Here is a 24933-nt window from a genome sequence, read left to right on the forward strand (position 1 = left end):
GTTCAGAATGTCTCTTCTCTATTTCCGATCCTTAGGAACAGTCTTGAAAGTGAAAGTGTTAGTCACTTCAGTCGTATCCCACTCTTTGTGACCCCATAGACTATAGCCCACCAGGCTCCTCTGTCCATGGGATTCTCCAGGCAAGAATACTGGAGTGGTTAGCCATTGGCTTCTCCAGGGAATCTTCCTGACCCAGGGATCAAACCCAGATCTCCTGCATTGCAGGTGGATTCCTTACAGTTTGAGCCATCGGAGAAGCCCCAGGAACAGTCTTCAGTTCAGTTCAGTTCAGTTCAGTCGCTCAGTCGTGTCCAACTCTTTGCAACCCCATGAATCGCAGCATGCCAGGCCTCCCTGTCCATCACCAGCTCCCGGAGTTCACTCAGACTCACGTCCATCGAGTCAGTGATGCCATCCAGCCATCTCATCCTCGGTCATCCCCTTCTCCTCCTGCCCCCAATCCCTCCCAGCATCAGAGTCTTTTCCAATGAGTCAACTCTTCGCATGAGGTGGCCAAAGTACTGGAGCTTCAGCTTTAGCATCATTCCTTCCAAAGAAATCCCAGGGTTGATCTCCTTCAGAATGGATTGGTTGGATCTCCTTGCAGTCCAAGGGACTCTCAAGAGTCTTCTCCAACACACAGTTCAAAAGCATCAATTCTTCGGCGCTCAGCCTTCTTCACAGTCCAACTCTCACATCCATACATGACCACAGGAAAAACCATAGCCTTGACTAGACAGACCTTAGTCGGCAAAGTAATGTCTCTGCTTTTGAATATGCTATCTAGGTTGGTCATAACTTTTCTTCCAAGGAGTAAGCGTCTAGTCTTACCCCTCCCTAACTCCGAAACCGTTCTTAGAGGTTCTTCAGTAAAACCAGGGTCCGGTCACCTTTCGTTGGTGCTGGAACTGCACCCATTCAGGAAGGGGCCGTGTGAGTTTGTTATCCCAGTGGATTATTCAGGGAAGGGCTTATGCTGGGCAGGGGAATCTGAGGGACTGAAGCGGCTCTTTTCCCTGCTGATGTAAGGTCACAGGGCCCTCATGAGTGACAACCTTAGCGTTCAGATGAATAAGTTACTAGGAGGTTTTAGGGGGATGCTGAGCTTCCCAGGTGGCACTAGTGGTAAAGAGCCGGCCTGCCAGTGCCGGAGACGTAAGAGACACGGGTTTGATCCCTGGGTCAGGAAGATCCCCTGGAGAAGGGCGTGGCAACCCACTGCAGTGTTCTTGCCTGGAGAACCCCATGGACAGAGGAGCATTGTGGACTACAGTCCACGGGGACGCAAAGACTCAGACACGACTGAAGCAACTTAGCACGCCTGCACAGACCACACTAGCTGGACCTAGAGGAGAGAATCCATGTCTAGAGAATAACGTGGACAAAATCAGTGGCTGACAATTCTTAGTTTATATGTGAGCACCAGCCCTTGACAAAGCATTAGTCAATTCGTAGGAGATTTATATACATAAATCCATGTTGGCCCAAAGTCACCAATTGTCCTCGTGGGAAGCACCGCCTACTGTTCTGATTTGGGGCACTCACATGTCCTTTCTTTTACGAAACTATGGTCATAACAGATGGTTTAGTAGAAACTGTCTTAACTAATTCTTTTTTTTTTTTTTGGCCATGCCCTCAGGCATGTGAATATTAGTTCCCCTCCCAGGGACTGAATCCTGTACTACAAGTGCCAAGTCTTAACCACTGGACCACTAGGGAAGTTCCAAACCAATCCCTTTCTTGATCAACTTATTACAGCAACCAACACCTTTCAATCTCTTGGTGAAAATACTGTCTTTGTGCCTGTGGCAACGGGTAGAGTCTCTTGAAGTTTCCCTTGCTTCTGCTCTTCACGCATCACCCATTGAGATACATGTTTAACAAGAGTCAACTGCATCCAGCCCAAACCTGTTTAGGCCGGTCATACCTGTGAATTATAATTATGCAATTTGATGAATTCATCCATGAACAAACCAATTAAGAGTATAAACAGAAACAATATTGACCAATGGCAGGGAATGTAAACAAAAAAAGTTATTTCTACAAAATTGAGGGGACATCCCTGGCAATCCAGTGATTAAGACTCCAAGCTTCCACTGCAGGTGGTGTGGTTGGTTCAATAACCCTGCAGGCTGTGTGGTGTGACCAAAAAAAATTTTTTAATTTTATAAATAAATAAATAAATCGAGTGTTTTAGAAAGACTCAATTAAAGCATATCATTTTTTAACAGCAAATTAGAAATGAGGGAGAAGACTGTAAAATATTCATAATGAAAGCATAAAAATGAAAAAGGATTTTGCAATCAGATTGCTTCATCAGTATCTACAATGTCTTGCTCCCATGTCAGGGAAACTGGAACTAGAAACTCCAGGACCAGACAACGTGTGTAGTTTGTGCAGAAAAGGCGATTAATCCCTTTTCTTTTTCAGCAGATTCATCAGCAAAGAAAAGGCTTAGATCTACATCTTGACACTGTTAATAGCCAATGATGACACATTTAGATATTTTGAGCCAAAGAAAGTATTTAGAGAAAGAATATATCTTTTGTGTGATTCCTTGATAGAACCAACTTTTCCAGTAAACAGACCGTTAACAATTCCAATTACACTGGGTAAGAATACACCTACTTGGTAAGATAAAAGCCTGACCGCTATATCAGTCCTTCCTGGTCTAAAAAGTTCTTATATGTGAGGGACCACCCTGGTGGCCCAATGTTTAATTCTTCCCCTTCCAAGGCAGGGGGTGGGGGTTCCACCCCTGGTCAGGAAGCTAAGATCCCACATGGCCCATGGCCAAAAAAACCAAAACATAGAAAAGAGAAGCAATATCGTAACAAAGTCAATAAAGACTTTAGAAACATAGTATGCTTCTTAACAAGTCTTGCCCTTCTTTAAAAAATAAAATTAAATAAAAAATCACTGATGCATGAAATCAACTGATTTTAGCTGCCTGGCCCTTCCAAGATCCAGTGGCTATGAACTCTGTTTTCAACGTATCCAACAAAGGTAGCCTTCAGCACCACTTCAGTGCTGAATATATATATATATATATTTTTAAACTTTTTGACCATGCTATACAGCAGATATGCAGATGACACCACCCTTATGGCAGAAAGTGAAGAGGAGCTAAAAAGCCTCTCGATGAAAGTGAAAGAAGAGAGCGAAAAAGTTGGCTTAAAGCTCAACATTCAGAAAACGAAGATCATGGCATCCGGTCCCATCACTTCATGGGAAATAGACAGGGAAACAGTGGAAACAGTGTCAGACTTTATTTTTTTGGGCTCCAAAATCACTGCAGATGGTGACTGCAGCCATGAAATTATAAGATGCTTACTCCTTGGAAGAAAAGTTATGACCAACCTAGATAGCATATTCAAAAACAGAGACATTACTTTGCCGACTAAGGTCTGTCTAGTCAAGGCTATGGTTTTTCCTGTGGTCATGTATGGATGTGAGAGTTGGACTGTGAAGAAGGCTGAGCGCCGAAGAATTGATGCTTTTGAACTGTGGTGTTGGAGAAGACTCTTGAGAGTCCCTTGGACTGCAAGGAGATCCAACCAATCCATTCTGAAGGAGATCAATCCTGGGATTTCTTTGGAAGAAATGATGCTGAAGCTGAAGCTCCAGTACTTTGGCCACCTCATGCGAAGAGTTGACTCATTGGAAAAGACTCTGATGCTGGGAGGGATTAGGGGCAGGAGGAGAAGGGGACGACCGAGGATGAGATGGCTGGATGGCATCACTGACTCAATGGACGTGAGTCTGAGTGAACTCCGGGAGCTGGTGATGGACAGGGAGGCCTGGCGTGCTGCGATTCATGGGGTCGCAAAGAGTTGGACACGACTGAGCGACTGAACTGAACTGAACTGATACAGCATGTGAGACCTTAATTCCCCAACCTGAGATCAAACCTGCATTGGAAGCACAGCGTCAGACCACCGGGCAAGTTCCAATCCAACGTGTATATATTAATGGTATATGACTCTCAATTGACCCTCAGAAGGGCCCGGTCCATTCAGAACAGACCTGTGGTTGCCAAGGAGGAGGGAGGGCGGGAGAGGGATGGACTGGGGCCTGGGGTTAACTCCCACAGGATGGGCAAACAACGAGGTCCTGCTGAATGGCACCGGGAGCTGTATTCACTATCCTGCGATAAACCACAGAGAAAAGGATATTTTAAAAGAATATATATGTATAACTGAATCACTTTGTTGTACAACAGAAATTAACACTGTAAATCAGCTATACTTCAGTTTAAAAAAGAAGAAAAGTTGGGGGGGGGGCGCTCTGTCTTCTGAAAGCCAGAAATACACACGTATTCTCAAAAGGAGACTATCCAAACCCTCCAGTGTTTTATAAAGTGGAATCTTTAAATATTAATGATTCAAAAACCAAAGGAGGGAAACTCCAGCACCTTTGTCAGGCTATAAATAACTGGGCACTAAAGCGGAACTGAGTGCTTAAACATCTTGGAGTTTGTCCTGACAGAGTGTGCTTTCCTGGGAAATGGTAACTGCCGCCCTCACTCAGGCCAAATGAGGCTCATCTGAATTTTCTCTCCCTTGCAACCAAGGTGCTAGTCCAGAACCCAAAGTCTGCCGCAGCAAAGTCTCTGTGGAGCAGCCGGATATGGCTGAGAAAATACCAAGATGGTAATCTCTAAACATTAAGAAACGGTTTCCTTCGGCCCTCTTGCACGTTTGCCTCCCTTCCCCTACCCTGACCATTTGCCCAGCGTGCTCAGGCTTGAACAAATCGGGCTGGATTCAAGACATTCCTGCAGTCATGACCCAACCCCGGAAGAACCAAAGTGCCTCCTGTGAGGACCGCCACTCAGGAGTCCTCTGCCTGGCTAGCTCTAGAATGGACTGGGCAAAGTCTACAAATATCAGGGCCTAGTCAACTCCATCTCTAAGGACACGAAAAGGTCCCTTTTTAGAATGCCATCCATCCAGATGACTGGAATCTGGGATAAAAAAACTTTATATCCAGCGATATATCTGGTAGGTGCCTATTTTAAAGGCTGACTGAGGTAATTAAAAGTTAGATGGATAGGAGAAAGGCCAGTGAGGACAGAGCAGGGCAAGTCAGGGTTAGCCAGAAAGAGGGTCCTGGGGCAGACCCAGATCTGCGGCTCCCTGGCCCCAAGCAGAGAGTGATCAGGCCTGTGCTTTAAGGAGATCCCTCTGGCTGCTGGGAGGAGGATGGACTCAGGGGCAGAGAACAAGAGGGACTCCAGGCCAGGGACTGGACTAATTTGGTAACCATGGAGATGACGAGCTGAGGCAGGAGTCAGGATTCCAGAGAGAGTGGGGTCGTGACCCTAGAATAAAGTCAGTAAGTCCAGCATCTGTAATATATATATTTTTAATTTGGCTGTGCTGGGTCTCAGTTATGGCATGCAGATCTTTGATGTTTAACCGTGGCGTGTGAACTCCTAGTTGTGGCATGTGGGATTTCATTCACTGCTCGGGGACCAAACCCAGACCCCCTGCACTGGGAGCTCAGAATCTTAGCTACCGGACCACCAGGGAAGTCCCAGTCCAGCATCTACAGATACTCACTGACTATCCCTGTGTGAGTAACTGTGTACATGCGCACACACACACTCACACACACTGTCCTCCTTATACACAGAATCCAGGTGGTGGCCCAGACTCTGGACTCTGGAGCCAAAATGCCCAAGCTCAAATTTCAATTCATCCACTTGCTAGGGGTAAAACTTGGTAAGTCACTGACCATCTCTGTACCCAGATCCCTCATCTGTAAGGTGGAGGCAGTAATGAAAGCATCTTCTTAGGGTTGTAACGAGGAGTCAATTAGTTACTGCAGGTAAAGCACTTAGGGACGAATGCCTGTCACAATAGTTTATTTTTCCTATTGCTCCTGTAACAACTTACCACACACACAGTGACTTCATGAAAATAATAACTTATTCTCCTGTAATTGTGGAGGCCATAAAGTAGGAAATCAGTCTCACTGGGCTAAAGTCAGGGTGTCAGACGGGCTGACTCTTCTGGGCGCCCCAGAGAAGGCTCCATTCCTGCCTTTTCCAGCTCCTGGAGGCTGTGGCATTCCCTGGGTCCTGCTCATATCGTCCTGACCTCTGTTCCTACCACTATCACCGTCTTCTTCTCTGTGACCCTCTCACTTCCCTCTTATAAGGACCCTTGGGCTTATACTTAGGGCCCAGCTGGATAACCCAGAATAATCTTCCCATCCCCAAATCCTTGACTCCATTACATCTACACAGTCCTTTTTGCCCCAGAAGGTAATGTTCCCAGGTTGTGGGGATTTGGATGCAAATAACTTCAAGGACAATTATTCAGTCCACCGTTCATGATAAAGTGAAAGTGTGAGTCACTCAGTTGTGTCCAGTTCTTTGTGACCCTGTGGACTGTAGCCTGTCCATGGGACTCTCCAGGCAAGAATACTGAAGTGGGTTGCCATTCCTTTCTCCAAGGGATCTTCCCAATCCAGGGATCAAACCAGAGTCTCCAACATTGCGGGCAGATTCTTTACCATCTGAGCCAAGAGGGAAACCCACCACCCATGATAAGCAATAAATAGAAGTGAATTACTGTTATTACCATTATCATCTTGCTTACTCCCTCAGCAACTCCAGATTGTATCCTCAATCCTGTCTCAAGATGTGTGGGAGAGAACAGGATGTGGAAAGACCCCTGTCTAACTCTCAGAAGCTCCCTGAGACCAGACCCCAAGCCATCAGACCAGAGCTGGCCGTGATGCCAGCTTCATCAGTCAGAGACCTCAGTCACTGTCTGGTCCCCTGAGGGGACAGAGGGGGCAGAAAGCAGACGAGTGGAGCAGGAAGGTACTCAGAGGTCTCAAGGGGGCTCAGAGAGGGGCCTCTGGGGCTGAGGCTAAGGCTTTCTGATGGTGCTGTACTCTGTGGACTTCTCGAGGCTCCTGCTGGGAGGGTGGGTGTTGAGATGCTCCATGTTGCTGTAGGTCGGGTGTTCATCCGAGGTGTCCAAAGACAGAGCCGCGTAGGTGATGCTGTCCCTGGAAACCTCAGCCTGCAGCGAAGATGTCTTCGGGGTTAGAGGGGTGTAGGGGATGTTGTCCCTGAAGACGTCAGCCTGCAGTGAAGATGTCCTCGGGGTTAGAGGTGCTGGCCAGAGGCTGCCCACCCATGGAGGAGGCCTTGGAGGGCCCCAGGGAGACAGACCCTCCAGGACTTCTGGAAGCTTCTCCCAGGCCCTCCAGCCCCTCCTCCCTCCACTCAGCCAGGCACCCTGAGCTCCAGTCGTAGCAGAAGGTGCTCTCCCTCAATTCTGCACCAGGGCAGCACATTTTGCACAGAATACCGGGTCATTCGGCCGCACCCAGCGTATGGACCATGTCTGACCGGACTCTGAGTCTCCAGTGCTGAGGTCTGGTATGGAGGTGATGCCAAAGGCCAAAAGCCCGCAGGGGCTCTGCCAGCCAGTCTTTCGATGGCTGCGTCTTTGCTTAGCGCCCACCTTCCCACGTGGGCAAGAGAAAACCCATCCTCAAAGGAAGAGGCAACAGCAGGTCTGGTCCGAGCCCCACCGAGCACATACCGTGTTGGCATAGTCTCCGTCCCCTGAGTAGGCCTGGGGGGAGGAGGGGGCCCTCTCAGAGGCCTTCTTCCGGGAGGAGCCAGAGGGCTTTTCAATCTGCTGCAGGTTCAGGTCTGCGTAGCAGATGTCGCTTCCCGGGGGCTGAAGCACCTAGGAGACGAGACTCGGGTTCCACAGAGGGACACACGGCTCCCAGCTTCCTCTGCAACCTCCACTTCCTCTCAGCCTCCCACGCCTGCCCCCTTCCAAGCCCTCTCCCTTTTTGCTGATTCCAGCATCTTCCCGGGCCCCTTCCCAGCCCTTGCAGCTGGGTCATGAGCATACAGGCACTTGGGCACAGGGATTATCTGAGGCACTTGGGCCTCAGTGCTCCTGGGAGATGGAAAACAAGAAGGGGGGCAAGGTGTCCGGTGTTTCTGCTCTGACCTCGGGGACTCTCTTACCTGCACTGGGGATGTCCCAGCAGCTAAAAGACAAAAACAACCAGAGTTAGAAGGCCCATTCAGAGACTCACCCGTGCCTCCAGGTCTAGGGAAGAAATGAAGTGAATTAAGCTTCAGGCTCAGAGAAAAGAGTGAGAGTGTGTGTGCGCGCACGTGCGCAGGCACGTTCAATCTCTCAGTTGCATCCAACTCCTTACAATCTCATGAACTGTCACCCTGCCAGGCCTCTCAGTCCGTGGAACTTCCCAGGCAAGGATACTGGAGCAGGTTGCCATTTCCTACTCCAGAGGATCTTCCTGACTCAGGGATCAAACCCGCATCTCCTGAATTGCAGGCAGATTCTTACTGCTGAGCCACCTGAGAAGAGACCTGGTTCCAGTTCTCATCCCTCAGATGACAAATAAGGAGACCTCGGTCCATCTATTCCCCACATCACAGAACTGTGTGATCAGTTGCTCAGGTGGCCCTGCCAGCTATCAACTCTTCTGGGATCGGGCTCCGCCTATAACTTCTGGAATTCTGCCTGTAACTCCACCATTTCTCAGCCTGCCTGTCATCTTTCATGGGTCAACTCAAGTCACACCTACTGTCTGCAGCTACCCAGGCTCTCGAATCCCTCCCTTGCCAGCTCCCAGGGTATTTGATTTATGTCTGTCTCATCACCCTTCTGTGGTAAAGAATCCACCTGCCAGTGCAGAAGACCCAGGTTCGATCCCTGGGTCGGGAAGACCGCTTGGAGAAGGAAAGGGTAACCCACTCCAGTATTCTTGCCTGGGAAAATCCCATGGACAGAGGGGACTGGTGGGCTACAGTCCCTGGGGTCACACAAGAGTCGGACACAACTGAACAACTAAACAACAAAACGACGACACCCTTGTCCCGTTGAATTCTGGCCAGCCTTCGGGTGGGACGTGGGCTGCTGGTGGCCAAGCCTGTTCTGCGCTTGCCCAGTGTTGGCTGTACCAGGGCTCCAGCGGCACAGCTTGCTCATGAGACAAGATTGTTCTAAGCTGCTCTCCAAGTGGAGCACTTGAGCTGAGTCAACACTGTATGGACCAGCTATTTCTTTATCTCCCTGCCATCTCCTGCACCTAGTTATGGAGACCACAGAGAAATAATATAAACCCCCCCTCACCCCACCCCGGTTTTTAGGGAGAACAGAATGTATTTAGGTCACAGACAATACATCTGGGAGAAAATATGATGAGCCAAGAGTCAGGCTCCCCTCTTCCCAAACTACAAGATTCCCCAGGCTGTGGGGAGTGGGCAGCGTTAAACAGGGCCCCGTGAGAGCTCAGTCCTGCTGGATTCTGAGAAGGAGAAGGTGCAATAATTTTAAGAATGTGGAAGTGGAGCCAGACAGGAAAAGGGTTGGTTGAGGCCAAACCTCGTGACTGACAAGTGCAGAGTCGTGAGCAGGGGCCCTTCCCTAAAGGGTAAATTTACATGGAGGGTAGCTTGAGAAAAGGCTGGAGAAGAGGAAGAGCAAAAATAGGCCTGGGGTCATCCCCAGTAGCTCAGTGATAAAGAATCCGCCTGCCAATGCAAAGCCCCATGAGTTCGATCCCTGGTCCCGGAAGATCCCACATGCCTTGGGGCAACTAAGCCCACGCATGACAACTGTTGAGCCTGTACTCTGGAGCCCAGGAGCCACAGCTACTCAAGTCCTCACGCCCTGGAGCCCGTTCTCGGCAACAGGAGAAGCCACCGCAGTAAGAAGCCTGCACGCTGCCGCTAGAGAGTAGGCTCTGCTCGCCGCAACTAGAGAAAAGCCTGAGCAGCAACAAAGACCCAGCATGGCCAAAAATAAATAAATAAAAACAGGAGTGGCCACCAACCCTTCTGAGGAAACCCAGAGGACTGTATATGTGTGTCCGAGCACACGTGTGCATTCACGTGTGAGCGGTGTTTGCGCGTGCATACGTGTCCATGGGCTCATGCGCCTGTGTGTCCACTTGCTTGTGTGTGCATAACTTCCTGAGGGTGTCTCCCCTGCCCCCACGTCAACTCAGTCCCTCCGTGACAACCACAGGAAGCAACGGTCAAGACTCTAAAGGGTGTGGGTACCCTAGAAGGGCTGCCTGCCTAAGGCCATTGTCACCTCTGCCACCGAGAGCCAAATCAGGAAATGGACCGGGAGGCAGAGCAAAGAGGCAAGAAGAACAAGGAGGGATGTTCAAGGCAGACCTGACGTTGAAAGCTCCTGGGCTCACCTCTAAGCTCCAGCCCCTCAAACCGCCAGCCGCTGAGGCCTTCGGGACAGCAACCCTTCCGGAGTCTGCGGGCGATCCATGGGTCCGAAGGCTCCGGGATGACCACGCGGGCCGTCAACCCCACGCGCTGCTACGCTACCCAGCCCAGCCCAGCCTCAGCCCGGTCTCCTCACCTTTCTTCAGTCTCTTCGCCATTCTCCAAGCCACGAGCGAGGCCACCATGAAGAGAAGCAGCAACACCGCAAAGATGAGAGGAAGGAGGACACTGAGCTTCAGGCCGTCGCTGGAAACGACAGAGGAAGCCCCCGTGGCTGACCTCCCCCCTTGACCTTATCCCACCCACCCGGGGCCAGAGATGGCCACACACCTTTAGACCTTCCAACTGCAGGGCTGTGGTTTCCAACCTAGGAAACCCCTACTCCTGGGGGCCCTCAAAGATTTTTTTTTCTTCTCTTGGCTGCACTGCAGGGCTTATGGGATTTTAGTCCCCTGACCAGGGATTGAACCTGCTCCCTCCGCAGTGAAATCATGGAATCCTCACTACTGAACCATCAGGGAGTTCTCCAAAGATGTTTTTTTAATATTTCATTTATTTCACTGAGTCTTAGCTGCAGCAGGCAAACTCCTAATTGCAGCACATGGGATCTAGCTTCCTAACTGGGATCAAACCCAAGCCCCTCCACATGGGGAGCACAGAGTTCTAGCCACTGGACCACCAGGGAAGTCCTGGTTTTTAAAAAAAGATGGGAGAGGAATGTTCCAAATGGTGTTTCTGTGGCTCTGCAGGCCAAACAGAAATTCCATGGCAAAGGCTCTGGAAAGTCTTTCCTATTTCTCTGCTTGCCCCCTGTGCAGGCTGAACAGCATCCTTCACCCGGTAGTTCACACAGAACCTGAGATCCGTTTGGAAGTAAGATCTTTGCAGAGGTCATCAAGTTAAGAAGAGGTCATGCTGGATCAGGATGGGCCCGAGGCAAGTGACTAATGTCCTTATAAAGGATAAATTGGTGGTCCAGTGGCTAAAACTCCTCGCTCCCAATGCAGGGGGGCCAGATTCAATTCCTGGTCAGGGAACTAGATCCCATAGCTGGCAACTAAGAGTTTACATACCACAACTAAGACTCAGTGCAGTCAAATAAATAAATTTTTTTAAAAGTTGGGGGGGTCGGAAATCAGGGCACACAGACACTCAGGGAGAAGGCCATGTGATGTCAGAGGCCAAGGTTGGCGTGATGCCGCCACAAGCCAAGGAATTCTCAGCTTACCAGCAGCCCCCAGAAGTGAAGAGACTGGCCTGGGACAGACTCTACTTTAGAGTCCCAAGAAGGAGCCAACCTGCCCACACCTTGGTTTCATTTCTGGCCTCCTGAGCTGTGAGAGCAAGTGAGAGGGGGCCCTAGCATCCTTGAGCCCAAGAGTGCAGAGACAAGCTCTGGCTGGGACCTGGGACTACAAAGGTTTCCCTTCCAAGGAGTTTGGGCCCAGTGGTCCATGAGGAATGGCAGCCTCGGAGCTGGCTTACCTGTCTTTGGAGTGGTGGCCGGTCGCAGCTGAGGAGTGAATATTATCTTTTGTGTTGACGGTGGAGGTGGTGGGAATGGTGGTCGGCACTGTAGTTGGTGCTTGGCACAGAGATCAGGTTACACAGCACTCTGCCTGCTCACCCGCCCACCGCCCTACATGTGGCTCTGAGTCTGGGGCATGGGGGTTTGGGGAGCATGGGCCTCCCTGCCCTGAGTAGTGGTGAGCATGGGCCTCCCTATCCTGAGTGTTTGGAGCAGGACCAAGGGAGGGGCCGACAGCCCAGACTGCTCATATCTCCCTGACCTCCAGGAGACTCAGAGCCTCAGAGGCAGTGGGGCTGGCATAGGTCCAGGGAGGTTAGAGGGGCCCAGGGTCACCTCAAGCCAAGGGCAGCTGGAGAGCAGGTGAATTCAAATGCTCCAGCTGCTTATGATGGGGCCACAGCCAGTGCCTCCCCCATCTACTTATCCACGAGGACAGGAGTAGAATAGGGGCTACCAGGCAGCTAACACAGGCAAGATCTGCAAAGTCAAAGGTCAGGACCAGCCCTGAGAAAAATCCCGAGGCTCAGGAAAAGCCTGCACTTGGAGGAAGTTATTAATCTCCCATGATGGGCATAGTTCTCAGGAATGGTGTCAGGATTGAATGAGATGACGTACGTGTTGTACTTTGCAAGTATAATGAGCCACACAGGTTCCAGGTGTGAGTGTGTTGGGGGGGGGTGGGAAGGGGCGGTGACTGTTGACTGTACCCAGCCCCCCTTCCACACAGGTGCCCCGGGAGCTGGTGCCATCTGTCTGAGGATCAGCAGAAGCAGAGCCCAATAGATAAATTATATCAAACCAAGATCACTGAGCTAACATGCCCAGGAGTGTTTGCCTTCTAGAAGGATTGAGGAAGAGAGTGTTGTTCAACTCAAATGTATAAATGGCTCCTGATGGGGTTTCATGCATCAGAATTGCAGCCTTCTGACTGTGGAGCCCTGTCCAGACCCCGACATTAAGCACAGCATCCCCCACTGGGCTGGGACTTCCCCCTGAGGTGGGATATGGAACACGCAGTGGGCATGGCAGCTCTGAAGACCCAACCCCGAATTCCAGAAAGAGCAGGAACACTCCCAGGGCAGCAGAGGTCCCAGGAAAGCACTGGCAGGAAGCGGGGTCTCCAGGTCCCACAGAGGAGGGCCCCTTGGCCCACAGACTGACACGGGGACCACCACCTTCATCCCCTTGGGAGCAGGCTCAGGCACTGACTGTGCGCAGGGAAACAGGGTGCTGGGAAAGCCTGATCCCGCCTGGAGGCGGCCCTGGAGCCAGGAAAGCGTCGAGGGGAAGCCCGGCTGCTCCCAGCCCAGGTGGTCAGCGGGGGCTCTGTGAGCCCTCAGGACTCCCCCACCCCTGGGACATTCCCTCTGAGGGCCAGTTGGGTTCCTGGACAGAGCAGGCCCTGAAGAGACACGTTCACACACACTCATAGGCTTACCTGGGTCAATGGTCACGTCAACGTGGTCCCCCAGGTCAATTCCAACTCTCTCAATCCCACACCAGTAAGAGTCTGAATCGTCTAGCCTGAGCTTCTCCATGGTCACGGTGAACGAGCGGTCTTTCCAGTTGTCCTTGATGGACATGCGGCCCTGCTTCACCTCCTTCTCTGATCCAGTGGTTTTAACAACGAAGCGACAGCTGCTCCAGTCAGCCCCCCGACACCACCACTTCACGTAAGTCTCATACCCAGGGTTGTATCGACACCGCACAGTCAGTGAGTCCTGCTCCACACCTCTCACTGCTTTGGGACCCGAGACGGCAGATGAGCCTGGAAACACAAATCCATGTACGTGTCACCTCCCATCCTGCGGGCAGGGCCACAGCCTCCTGCACTGTGAATAGTTCAACCAGACCCAAGGGCCTCCTGAGCTGAGTAACAGTCAAGGAAGACAGATCAAGACGGACTTTTTGACCTTCAAAATTCTAGCCAAAGTCACCAAGAAAATCCCATGAGAGCAGAACTGCAGATCTCAATGAAACAAAAACATTGACACAAAGCAAGAGCACCTTCCTGTAATTAATGCCTCTTCCCCTGTCTGTAGCCAGTAAGTCTTTCCACTTCCAGCAACGTCCATTTGCAGCCATCCCTGTGTTATTCTGGTCTGATGGGGAGGAAAGAGCAAAGGACCTATTTGCACAGAAGATGACTCTGTACTGTTAACCTCAGGAGGCCCAGGGGAAACATCCTCATCACCCAGCTCTGGAGAAACTGTTCCTAATGGTTCTAATTATGTCTACTGGTTCTATAAAAAGTGAAAGTGAAGTCGTTCAGTCCTGTCCAACTCTTTGCGACCCCATGGACTGTAGCCTACCGGGATCCTCCATCCATGGGATTTTCCAGGCAAGAATACTAGAGTGGGTTGCCATTTCCTTCTCCAGGGGATCTTCCCGACCCACCTTTGAAATTGACCAAAAGAGCAATGCCCATCAGTTTCCCGGTGCTCTGGAATTTTTATTACCCAGATTCCATTTCTTCCCATTGAATTGCTTTGGCTGCTTTGTCAAAAAGCAAATGTGTGAGTTCTTTATGGATGTTCCATTCTGTTCCATTGATCTATCCTTATGAAGTTCCAATACTCTGGCCCCCTGATGCAAAGAGTTGCCTCATTAGAAAACACTCTGATCTGGGGAAAGTTTGAAGGCAAACAGAGAAGGTATCAGCATAGGATAGATGGTTAGATAGCATCACTGACTCAATGGACATGAATTTGAGTGAATTCCAGGAGATGGTGGAGGGCCAAGGAGCCTGGTGTGCTGCAGTCCATGGGGTCACAAACAGTTGGACACGATTTAGCCACTGAACAACAACAATTCGAATCCATACTGTCTTGAATACTACAGCCCTGCAGGAAGGCAAGTATTATAGAGAAAAGCAGCAGCATTTTCTGATATATATGATTTTCTTGCTCTTCCATTTCCTCATCTTTGAAAGATTGGAGATACAGAGAAATGGTTTTTTACTGTAAGGAAACAACACCTCAAGCATCACGAAGAATGGCAGCTGTCTCTAGCACTTGGTGTCAGAACCTGGGAAGTGGTGAGCTCAGTAGTCTGGAGAGCAGACGCCCCTGGATTGGGGGGAGGGGGCACTTGTCCCACTGTCCTCATGTAAGAAGCAGGCGATATGGTTTCAGATCTTTACACTTTTAAGGAGTAGCTCAAAATCGGGTGAAATCTCTTTGAAACACCAGCTTAAATAGAAACAATAGCAATCTAGCCTGGGCCTCCCAGACCCATCTGCTGGGGGACCAGGTTTGTACTGCTTAGGCATATTTTAGAGCACTAAATGCATGTATTAGAAAAGTAAAGAGAACTTTAATATATCAAATATTTATTTCAAAAGTTAAAAAACAGAAGTCGGAGTAGGAAGAAAGATAAAACTAGAAGAAAGGAAATAATTAAGGTAATAAAATTAATGAAGTAGAGAGGCTTCCCTGGTGGCTCAGTGGTAAAGAATCTGCGTGCCAATGCAGGGGACCCAGGTTCAATCCCTGACCACATGCCACATGGTCAACACACATTTGATTTTCTAAAAACTCTTCGCAAATTAAGAGTAGAACTTCCTTTATCTGGTAAAGATTATCAAGTAAAAGCCTCAGCAAATACCGCAATGATTGTGAGATATTGGTGTATACTTTATAATCATTAACCTGAACACTGATTCGGTATCCACTTTTCTGTATGTGTTACCCATCTGTACATGTTATTTTCTGAAATTCTGACCAACGTAGTAAGACACAGAAAAATATAAAATATATCATTATTGGGGGAAAATAATAACATTTAGGGGAAATATTTAAATCTTCAATTTAAAAGGATTTTCATTTTTAATGGAATTCAGTAGAGTGGCTAAAAACACAATAAATGTATTAAAAATCAGTGGCTTTCCTGTAAACCACTAACAAGTAATTGGAAAACAAAATGGAAAATTGCTCATTTACAATAGCAATAAAAGCATACTAAATACCAAGGAATAGCTTAACAGAAACAATTAGGACTTATAGAAAAAAATTATACACAAACACTTTGAAATTTTCTTGACTGACATAAAGATTTATGCATAAAAGAGCTATATTATAATTCTGAATGACAATGTTATATATTGCAAAATTTTTCTTCCTTCCCAAATACATTTAAAGATTTAACTCAAAAATCCCCAGAATATTTTTATAACATGTACATTTTTTCCCAATAATCTCTGTCTATACATAGGAGTAGTATATATGTGTGCATGTATATATATGTCTATGCATGCATGTGTAATAAATAATATATGTAATGTATGCTAGAGGTTACTGAATAAATGAAGAGAAATGAATTTTTAACATCTGAAAGTTGAGCTATGAGTAAGGACTTGCCTGCCAAATATTAAAATGGTATCAGGCCTAAAAAAGAAGCCAGCTTGGAAATCTAATAAGACTAGGTGAGCGCCTCAATCAAACACAGTCAAGAGCCTAAAAACAGACCTAGTCTATTTAAGAATTTTATATATGTCATAGAAAACTATGGCGAAAGCAAGAAAAATTTCTTGATGAGGGTGAAAGAGGAGAGTGAAAAAGCTGGCTTAAAACTCAGCATTCAAAAAACTAAGATCATGACATCCGGTCCCATCATTTCATGGCAAGTAGATGGGGAAACAGTGAAATCGGTGGCAGATCTTATTTTCTCAGGCTCCAAAATCACTGCAGACAGTGACTGCAGCCACAAAGTTAAAAGATGCTTGCTCCTTGGAAGAAAAGCTTTGACAGTGTATTAAAAAGCAGAGAGATCACTTTGCTGACAAAGGTCTGTCTAGTCAAAGCTATGGCTTTTCCAGTAGTCATGTACAGATGTGCGAGTTGGACCTTTAAGAAGGCTGAGTGCTAAAGAATTGATTCTTTTGAATTTTGGTGCTGGAGAAGACTCTTGAGAGTCCCTTGGACAACAAGAAGATCAAACCAGTCAATTCTAAAGGAAATCAGTCCTGAATATTCATTGGAAAGACTGATGCTGAGGCTTCGATACTTGGACCACCTGATGCAAAGAGCCGACTCATTGGAAAAGATCCTGATGCTGGGAAAGATTGAGAGCAGGAGGAGAGGGGGATGGCAGAGGATGAGATGGTTGGATAGCATCATCGACTCAGTGAGCGTGAGTTTGAGCAAACTCCAGGAGATAGTGAAGGACAGGGAAGCCTGGGCATGCTGCAGTCCATGGGGTCACAAAGAGTTGGACATGACTGAGCAAGTAAACAGCAACAATATAGAAAACTAGAAGGGTAAGCAGGGAAGGGAAGGGTTAGGCATAACCCTCTCCTGTCACCTTTCATTGTACTCCATTAGGTAAATATAGAGATGACATCACTGACTCGATGGACGTGAGTCTGAGTGAACTCCGGAAGTTGGTGATGGACAGGGAGGCCTGGCGTGCTGCGATTCATGGGGTCGCAAAGAGTCGGACACAACTGAGCGACTGAACTGAACTGAAGGAGGTCAGCACAAAACAGGAAAGCATTTCTAAAACTGGAAGAAAATAGAAGTGAATATTTATAAAAATTTCTAGATGACAGGGAGCAGTTTCAAAACTTGAAATTAATGAATGACAGGAAACAAAGAGTCAGTAGGGAATCTGACTACATGTAAACACAGCACTTGGACATACCAATTGAAAAAGACTGAAAAGACAAAGAACAGACTGAGACATTTAGAACAAATAACATTAAAAGGATTAATGGTGTTTCTCTTTCTTTTAAGATTTTTGTATGTGGACTGTTTTTTAAAGGCTTTATTGAATTTGTTACAGTGTTGCTTTTGTTTTATGTTTTGACTTTTTGACTACGGGGATCGAACCTGCACTCGCTGCCTTGGAAGTCAGAGTCTTAACCACTGGACCACCAGGGAAGATACTATTCCCAATAGTGTCTCTCTTGATTAAGCATGTATAGAAGAAAAACATTTAAGACTCCATTTGGAAAACTGATGAGAGATAAGAGGCAAGTCACAAAGAAGAAATTCAGTGGCTAATAAAATTCAAGTGTTCAATTTAAACAACGTAACAAATAAGAAATGTGGAAGACAACACCACTTTTCACAGATCAAATCAACCAAGTGTTGATGACTCACGTTTTGCTGACCGAGGCCAGGTGGTCCAGGCACTAGGAGAAGATGCTGGAAGGAAGGTAACTGGTTCAAACACACAGAAAGCCATAAGGCAGTTTCATGTGTCAGACACAGGCATGCCCTTTGCTCCAGTAATGATACTTCTAGGATTTAGTCCTCAGGAAACAATCAGAGAGGCACACAAGAAGGGTGTGCACAAAGATTCATGACATAGTTAGCAAAAATAAAGGAAACAAAACCCACTTCCATCAATTGGGGAAATAAGTTCACAATGAAATAATGCAAACACTGATAATGAGGCTTAGAAATATTTTTAATTATGTGGAAAATTCTCATATGAAGTGAAAATTAGGGTTTTTAAAAATCATATACAGTATAATATCAACTAACTTTTTAAAATGCGATAAAAAAATAAAAACGATCAAAACTAAGCTAGAATGTTAACAACTCGTTGTCTTGAGCATTCAGACAGACATGAGGTTTTTTATTTTTCCTAATTCTTCATTTTTTTATGTACTTCACTTTTTTTTTCCTGTACTTTTCCAAGTATCAGTAACAATAACTTATTACTTTCAAAATCATAGAAAAATAAATGCCTGGACAGGGCTGTTTAATAGGGTGGTGGGCCGAGTAATGACCCCTAAAGATGTCCTAACCCCCAAAACCTGTGAACACAATTAGCCTTACATGGCAAAAATGGTCTGTGCAGGTGTGATTGAATTAAGCAAAGTCCTTATCAGAGGGAGGCAGGAGGGTCAGGGTCAGAGAAGGAGAGATGACCGTGGAGCGGGGCCTGCGGTGATGTAGGGCCACATCCCAAGGAGATCGGGCAGCTTCTGGAAGTTAGAAGAGTCAAGGGGTTGAATTCTCCCCCTAGAGCCACCAGGAGAAATGTTGACTCACTTTAGACTTCTGATCTCTGCTGCTGCTGCTGCTGCTAAGTCGCTTCAGTTGTGTCCGACTCTGTGCAACCCCATAGATGGCAGCCCACCAGCCTCCCCCGTCCCTGGGATTCTCCAGGCAAGAACACTGGACTGGGTTGCCATTTCCTTCTCCAGGGCATGAAAGTGAAAAGTGAAAGGGAAGTTGCTCAGTCATGTCCAACTCTTAGCGACCCCGTGGACTGCAGCCTACCAGGCTCCTTCGTCCATGGGACTTTCCAGGCAAGAGTAGTAGAGTGGTTTGCGATTGCCTTCTCCGTTCTGATCTCTAGATGTAATATTATAAACTTCCGTTCTTCTAATCCCCTGTCCCAGAGCCCTAGGACTCTAACATAGACAGCCACCTGTCTTTAGTGGCCACGCCCCTAATGGCTTGTAGAGCATTTAGTTTCGGGCTTCCTTGGTAGCAGTGGTAAAGAATTCCACTTCCTTGAATTGCAGTGGTAAAGAACCCGCCTGCCAATGCCAGAGACGTGGGTTCAATCCCTGGGTCAGGAAGATCCTCTGGAGTAGGAAATGGCAACCTGCTCCAGTATCCTAGCCTGGAGAATTCCATGGACAGAGGAGCCTGGTGGGCTACAGTCCGTGGAGTCCCAGAGAGGCAGACACGATTGAGAGGCTGAGCAGGCCTGCACTGACCCTTGAACCCTCTGTCCACTCCCTTCTCAGGCCCCTCTTCGGGGTGCCCCCTCCCCATCAACCTTGCAGAGCACTGGCTCTGCTTTGGGGAACCATCCTGGCCCAGAGGCACCCGGAGCTCCAAGGAGCAGCACCTTCACTGGGCATGGCTACTCACAGCCTGGAGGATGGAAAATAATCCTAGATCAGGTGGAAACTGAGCCGCAGGGAGGAAGGTGACTGACTCAGTGTCAGTAAGCGACAGGCGGGCCTGGAGCCTGCCTCCAGCTCAACAGGGGACGTCAGCTAGTCTCCGCTCCAGGTCAACACATCTGGGGTCTGGGCCACCTCCGCCACCACTTACAGTGAGGCTCAAGTGGGACAGGCAGCTAATTTTTCTCTGAAAAAAAATTTTGTTATTGTTGCTTAGTCACTAAGCCGTGTCCAACATTTTTGCGACCCCATGGACTGTAGCCCAATAGGCTCCTCGGTCCATGGGATTTCCCAGGCAAGAATACTGCAGTGGGTTGCCATTTCCTCTTCCAGGGGATCTTCCCGACCCAGGGATCCAACCCGTGTCTCCTGCATTGGCAGGCGGATTCTTTATCACTGAGCCACAAAAGAGAGTCATTAAAAGTCTTGCTTCTCACAGAAAATGAATTGCTATAAAGCCCAGTGGAAAGTTTCTGGGTTGTGTGCTGCATACTTTTGCAACAGTGAGCTCTCGAGAAGAAGGAAGCAGTGCTGGTTAAACGTGTTGCTTGTGATCGGAAGTCCTATGGTTGAGGCTGGTCACAGGTTGGCACCAAGGTTCACACTGGCGACTAGGTTCTTATGAGCACACAGCTGTGCCTGTTCTGCTTCAGACAAACATTCCTGCTCTGTCTTAATCCCTCCCAAACTGTGTACACACATGCTCTACTCTCACATCTGCCAGCCATCAAGTTCCCCTGCTCCAGACGTCAGGGGGAAGAAAACCCTCTATGTGCCTTCCCTACCTTGCTTGCCAATTCATCCCCTAACTTCTCACCCCAGATCTATCTCCTCTGTTTCCACACCAAAACTCGAGGCTGAGCATCCACAAGCCATCTCCAGCCACCCACAAGCCACACGTCTCTCTCTTCCTCTAAGACCTTTTCCCCTAACAGATAAAAGCAACCTCCCCACCAATGACTCAGTGGGTAGAGAATCAGCCTGTAACGCAGGAGACAGAGGACGTGGGTTCACCCCTGGGTCAGGAAGATCCCTTGGAGGAAAAAATGGCAACCCACTCCAGTATTCTTGCCTGGAGAATTCCCTAGACAGAGGAGCCTGGTGGGCTACAGTTCATGGGGTCACAAAGAACATACAGCACAGAACCTCCCAATCAGCCCCAAGAGGAGTGTGTGGGGCCTGTAACAAAGGCCTTCTGTTCCTCAGACGTACCAAGGTCAAGCTCATTTCCATAGGAGAGCCTTGCTATCCCTTGTGCCTGAGAAACTTCCTTGATCTGAAGTGCCTGCTCCTTCTTGTCCTCCAGGTCTCAGCCCAGATGGCTCCCCCTCAGAGGGCTCCTTCTAAGCCCACCCCATCGAAAGCACTCCCCCCCACCCCGCCCACTGAGTCGGGGCATGGTGCTTAGCTTTGCTCACAGCATGCATCACTGCTTATAAGTATCATTTTCATTTCTACACCTGATGGACTGAATGATCAAAGCAGACGACGCAAAGCAGTCACAGGTCACAAAGGACTGTCTGGTTGTCGTGCCTTCTGCAGCCTCAGATCCAAAGGCGACCACAGAAAGTTTTCTCTGGAGACCATAACTGCTCCTAACTCTCCTCTCTGCTCTTTGATTATTTTCTTATTGAGATAAAATTCACACATCATGCAATTCACCCTTTTAAGTTGTACAGTTCAGCGTTTTTGTGAGATACTCACAAAGCTGTACAAACATCACCACTAATTCCAGAACGTAGTCATCACCCTAAGAGAGACCCCGTATGAAGGAGTCCGTCCCCCCTGACTCGCTCCCCAGCCCCTGGGGACCGATAATGTACTGTCTCTATGAAGTTACATATTCTAGACATTTCATACGCATTGAATAATACAACATACACCCTTTTGTGTTTGGATTCTTTACCAAGCTTAATGTTTTCCAGATTCATCCAGATTGTAGCACATGTCAGTACCTCCTTCATTTTTATGACTAGTGTACCATGGTATGAGTACACCAAGTTTTAGTTTATCCATCCATCAGTTGACAAGCACTTAGACTGTTTCCACTACTTAGCTCCTATGAACTATGTTGCCATGAACATTTGCATACATGTTTTTTTTACATGGACATATGTCTTCCATTCTCTTGGATATATACCTAGGAGTGGAATTGCTGGCTAGTGTGGTAACCACATGTTTAATATTTTCATGAATGTCAAATTGCTTTCCAAAGTGGCTGCACCATTTTACAATCCCATGAGCAATGTCCTCTCCAGGTAATGTTAACAGCCTCAGTTGTTTGATTCTATGAAAGTAGAAGGACAAAGATTCTGGGGGGTGAGGTGGGATGGGCATTATAGCAATCACTGTTCCCTGTCCATTAGATGCATTCACTCATTCAACTAATACTCACTATTTGTCTCAACTGCACCTGTTGTGGTTGTAGGCACAAAAATCCTGGCCCTCCTGAAGTTTATATTCTATCAAAGTGAGGGAAGGGAGAGGATAAACATGGAGAAAAGTAATGCAAGGGAACTGCTGTTTTTTCTTCTTCTTCTTGGCCACACCGCGTGGTATGTGGAACTTCCCCAACCAGGAGTCAAACACAAGCCCCCTGCAGTGGAAGTGCAAAATCTTAACCACTGGACCATCAGGGAAGTCCAGAGAATGGCTGTTTTCATTAGGGTCATCAATGATGGCTTCAGTGAGAAGCAAAGACGGGAAGGAAGTGAGGACTGGAGCCTTGGCTCTCTGAAGAAGAGCACTGTGCAGATTGAACATCAAGGGCTGAGGGCATGCAGCAGGAGTGTGCCTGGCATGGATGGTCAAAGAACATCCAAGAGGCTGGGATGGCTGGGGTGGGTTGAGCCAGGGGGAGCAGAGAGGCAGAGGAGACCGGGAGATGGTGTGGAGGGAGACCTGGATGGTACCACCTGGTAGCCTCTGTAAGGACTTCGGATTTGTACTCTAGGATGGAGGTCATTGGACGGTTTTGACCAGAGAAGAGACAGGATCTGGCTTACATTTCAAAGGCTCACTATGAGATATGAGAGAAGTGATGAATGCCCCTGGGGTTCTGCCCGAGCACCTGAAAAGATAGAGTTGCCAAACACAAAGATGGGAGAGAAAGGAATTTGACAGAGAAGATGTGGTCAGGCCACACTTGAAATGTCAACATCTGGGACTTCCCTGGAGGTCCAGTGGTTGAGGTTCTGCGGGAACCCAGGTTCCTTCCCTGGTCCAGGAACTGAGACCCCACAGCTCAGGGCGTGGACAAAAAAAAAAAAAAGAAGAAGAAGAAATGTCAACATCTGAGTGAAGAAGTTGAACGGAGAGCTGGATAGAAAATTCTTGAGTGCAGGGAGATGTCCAGGCTAGGGATACAAAAACGGGAGTCATCTCAGAGAGGAGGTGAGATCAACAAGAGGCTGAGTCTAGAGAGAGAAGGTGCTCAGACACTGAGCTCTGCAGTCCCCCAACCTGTCCAAGCCAAGAAAACCCCTTGACTTTTAATCACAATGAGATCCATGGGACTTCCCTGGCAGTCCAGTGGTTAAGACTCACGCTTCTAACAAGTCTTAACCATGGGTTCAATCCTTGGTTGGGTGACTAAGATCCCTTGTCTCGCGTGGCATGGCCAAAAAAACAAAAATGTCTCCATCAACTTCCAGTTGACTTCAACCCTCTGTCTCTGCTCACCTCCTAGCCCCCTTTTCCTCCTCATCCTACCACGCTTACCTTCTCTCAACCTTTCCATTCTATTTCCTTCTTCCCCAAAAGCCTAGAACCATCTCTTCCACTCCATCAGGCAAATCCCCTGCTTCCCTTCCTTCCAGATCCGCCTCATCCTCACCCCTTCTCCAGAGCCTTCCCTTGCTCATAACACTTCCTGGAAGGTGAGAGCAGGTGTGCATACTCCCCATCTCCCCTGAGCACTCAGAGCGCCTCTGCTTCTCCCCCATCAGTGGCGGCCACCAGTCTGTCCATTCTGAAGGATCAGCCCCCAGAGGTCGGGAGTTATGCCTGGTGCTGTCTTCATCGTGAAGACCACGCTCCACCTTCTGCGTTGGCCGTGTGGGCCCTGAAACCCTGAGCGCAGCGTTGAGTGGCTGAAACCCACAGGCTCACGACTGGGAGGAACTGCTTAGAAACAAAGCTGGTGCCTCAGCAGGACGCCTTGCTGAGCCCCCTCTTTCCTCTGCCAGCAGCTTCCTCCCACCCCATCAACTTTCCCTGGGCAAACAGGCCCGGGCCCCGCTCACCTGAAAGCCGGAGGAAGAGGCAGAACAAGAGCAGCAGGTACATTGTGTCTTCGCACGGCTTCAGGTGCAGCGAGTCAGGGAGAACCAGCTGCAGCCTCCTTCGCTTCCAGCCCTTCTGCTTTCGCTTACTCTCACTCTCACACTTCCTCCTTTGGTCCTTTCCCACTGGCGAATGAGATGAAAAGCGGAAGGAGGCAGGATGGGTGAAATTTCAAGGCCATGCAAGAAGCTATCGTGAATAAGCTTTTGAGAAATACCTCCCTGGCCGGAGCCTCGACGGTTTCTCTAAAAGGAGAACTCTGCTCCTTCTCAGCCTTGAAGGTTGCAGACCCGCTGGGTCTGAGCGGCTTTTACTCAGTCCTTCTCCCCTGGTGGGAAGATTGGGATGGGGGTGCCTGGTACCACTGGAGAAGTTGTGGAGAGCCAAGACTGATGGACACAACGGCCTACACGTGGGATTTCAAGCATAGCTGAATGCTCAGGAGCCCAGAAGCTCAGGAATTCTACTTAATCACAGTGGGGCTTGGGCCAAAGTCACAGGAGAGATTCTAGATTCCAAGCTAGACCAGAGATGGGAAGCAGAGGGTGAGGAAGTATCAAAACCCAGACAACTGGGACTTCCCTAGTGGTGCAGTGGTTAAGACTCCAAGGGGGCAAGGGTTCAATCTCTGGTTGGGAAACTAAGATCCCACGTGGCTCATGGGGCAGCAGAAAAAATACTTTAATAAATAAATTAATTCATTAAAAAAAAAAAAACACAGAGTACCCACTAAAAGAAAAGGGCTCAAAGAGTAGGAATATGTGATCAGGGAACTTCTGGTGCAGTGGGCAAGAGGGGCCTCTGTCCTGAGAACATACCAGAAACTCTTATCACTGTGCCCAGATTACAAGGTAAGCATCTGTGAATATCGATTCTAGCAGGAATCCTCCAGAAACTTGTCAGTTATACCTTCCCAAAGAAACCAGCTCATTGTTCACGGCTATTCACCCCAGCACCTCACCCCCTCAACACACACTTTGCAATAAC

At 48.4% G+C, this 24933-nt stretch overlaps 2 protein-coding genes across 3 annotated transcripts in view; one reads left to right on the top strand and one right to left on the bottom strand.

The window, feature by feature from the left end:
* RAB37 (RAB37, member RAS oncogene family) overlaps nucleotides 1-24933 on the top strand; it is a 67488-nt gene that overhangs the window by 15256 nt on the left and 27299 nt on the right. The window lies entirely within an intron of this gene.
* On the bottom strand, nucleotides 5920-10916 carry LOC120866707 (CMRF35-like molecule 1). Of its 2 annotated transcripts, none has more exons than XM_040244491.1 (4): nucleotides 10398-10916; nucleotides 8012-8034; nucleotides 7569-7718; nucleotides 5920-7040 (listed from the first exon to the last, which is right to left on the bottom strand). In XM_040244491.1, exons 1-4 carry the CDS (start codon nucleotides 10444-10446, stop codon nucleotides 6885-6887), a joined length of 378 nt encoding a protein of 125 aa, XP_040100425.1. In that variant the 5' UTR covers nucleotides 10447-10916; the 3' UTR covers nucleotides 5920-6884. The 2 variants fall into 2 exon arrangements, with proteins under 2 accessions (XP_040100425.1, XP_040100424.1); XM_040244490.1 differs by having other exon boundaries at nucleotides 5920-7103.

This window comes from Oryx dammah, unplaced genomic scaffold (assembly GCF_014754425.2).
Source record: "Oryx dammah isolate SB20612 unplaced genomic scaffold, SCBI_Odam_1.1 HiC_scaffold_8, whole genome shotgun sequence".
In the NCBI taxonomy this organism is placed as follows: Eukaryota; Metazoa; Chordata; class Mammalia; order Artiodactyla; family Bovidae; genus Oryx; species Oryx dammah.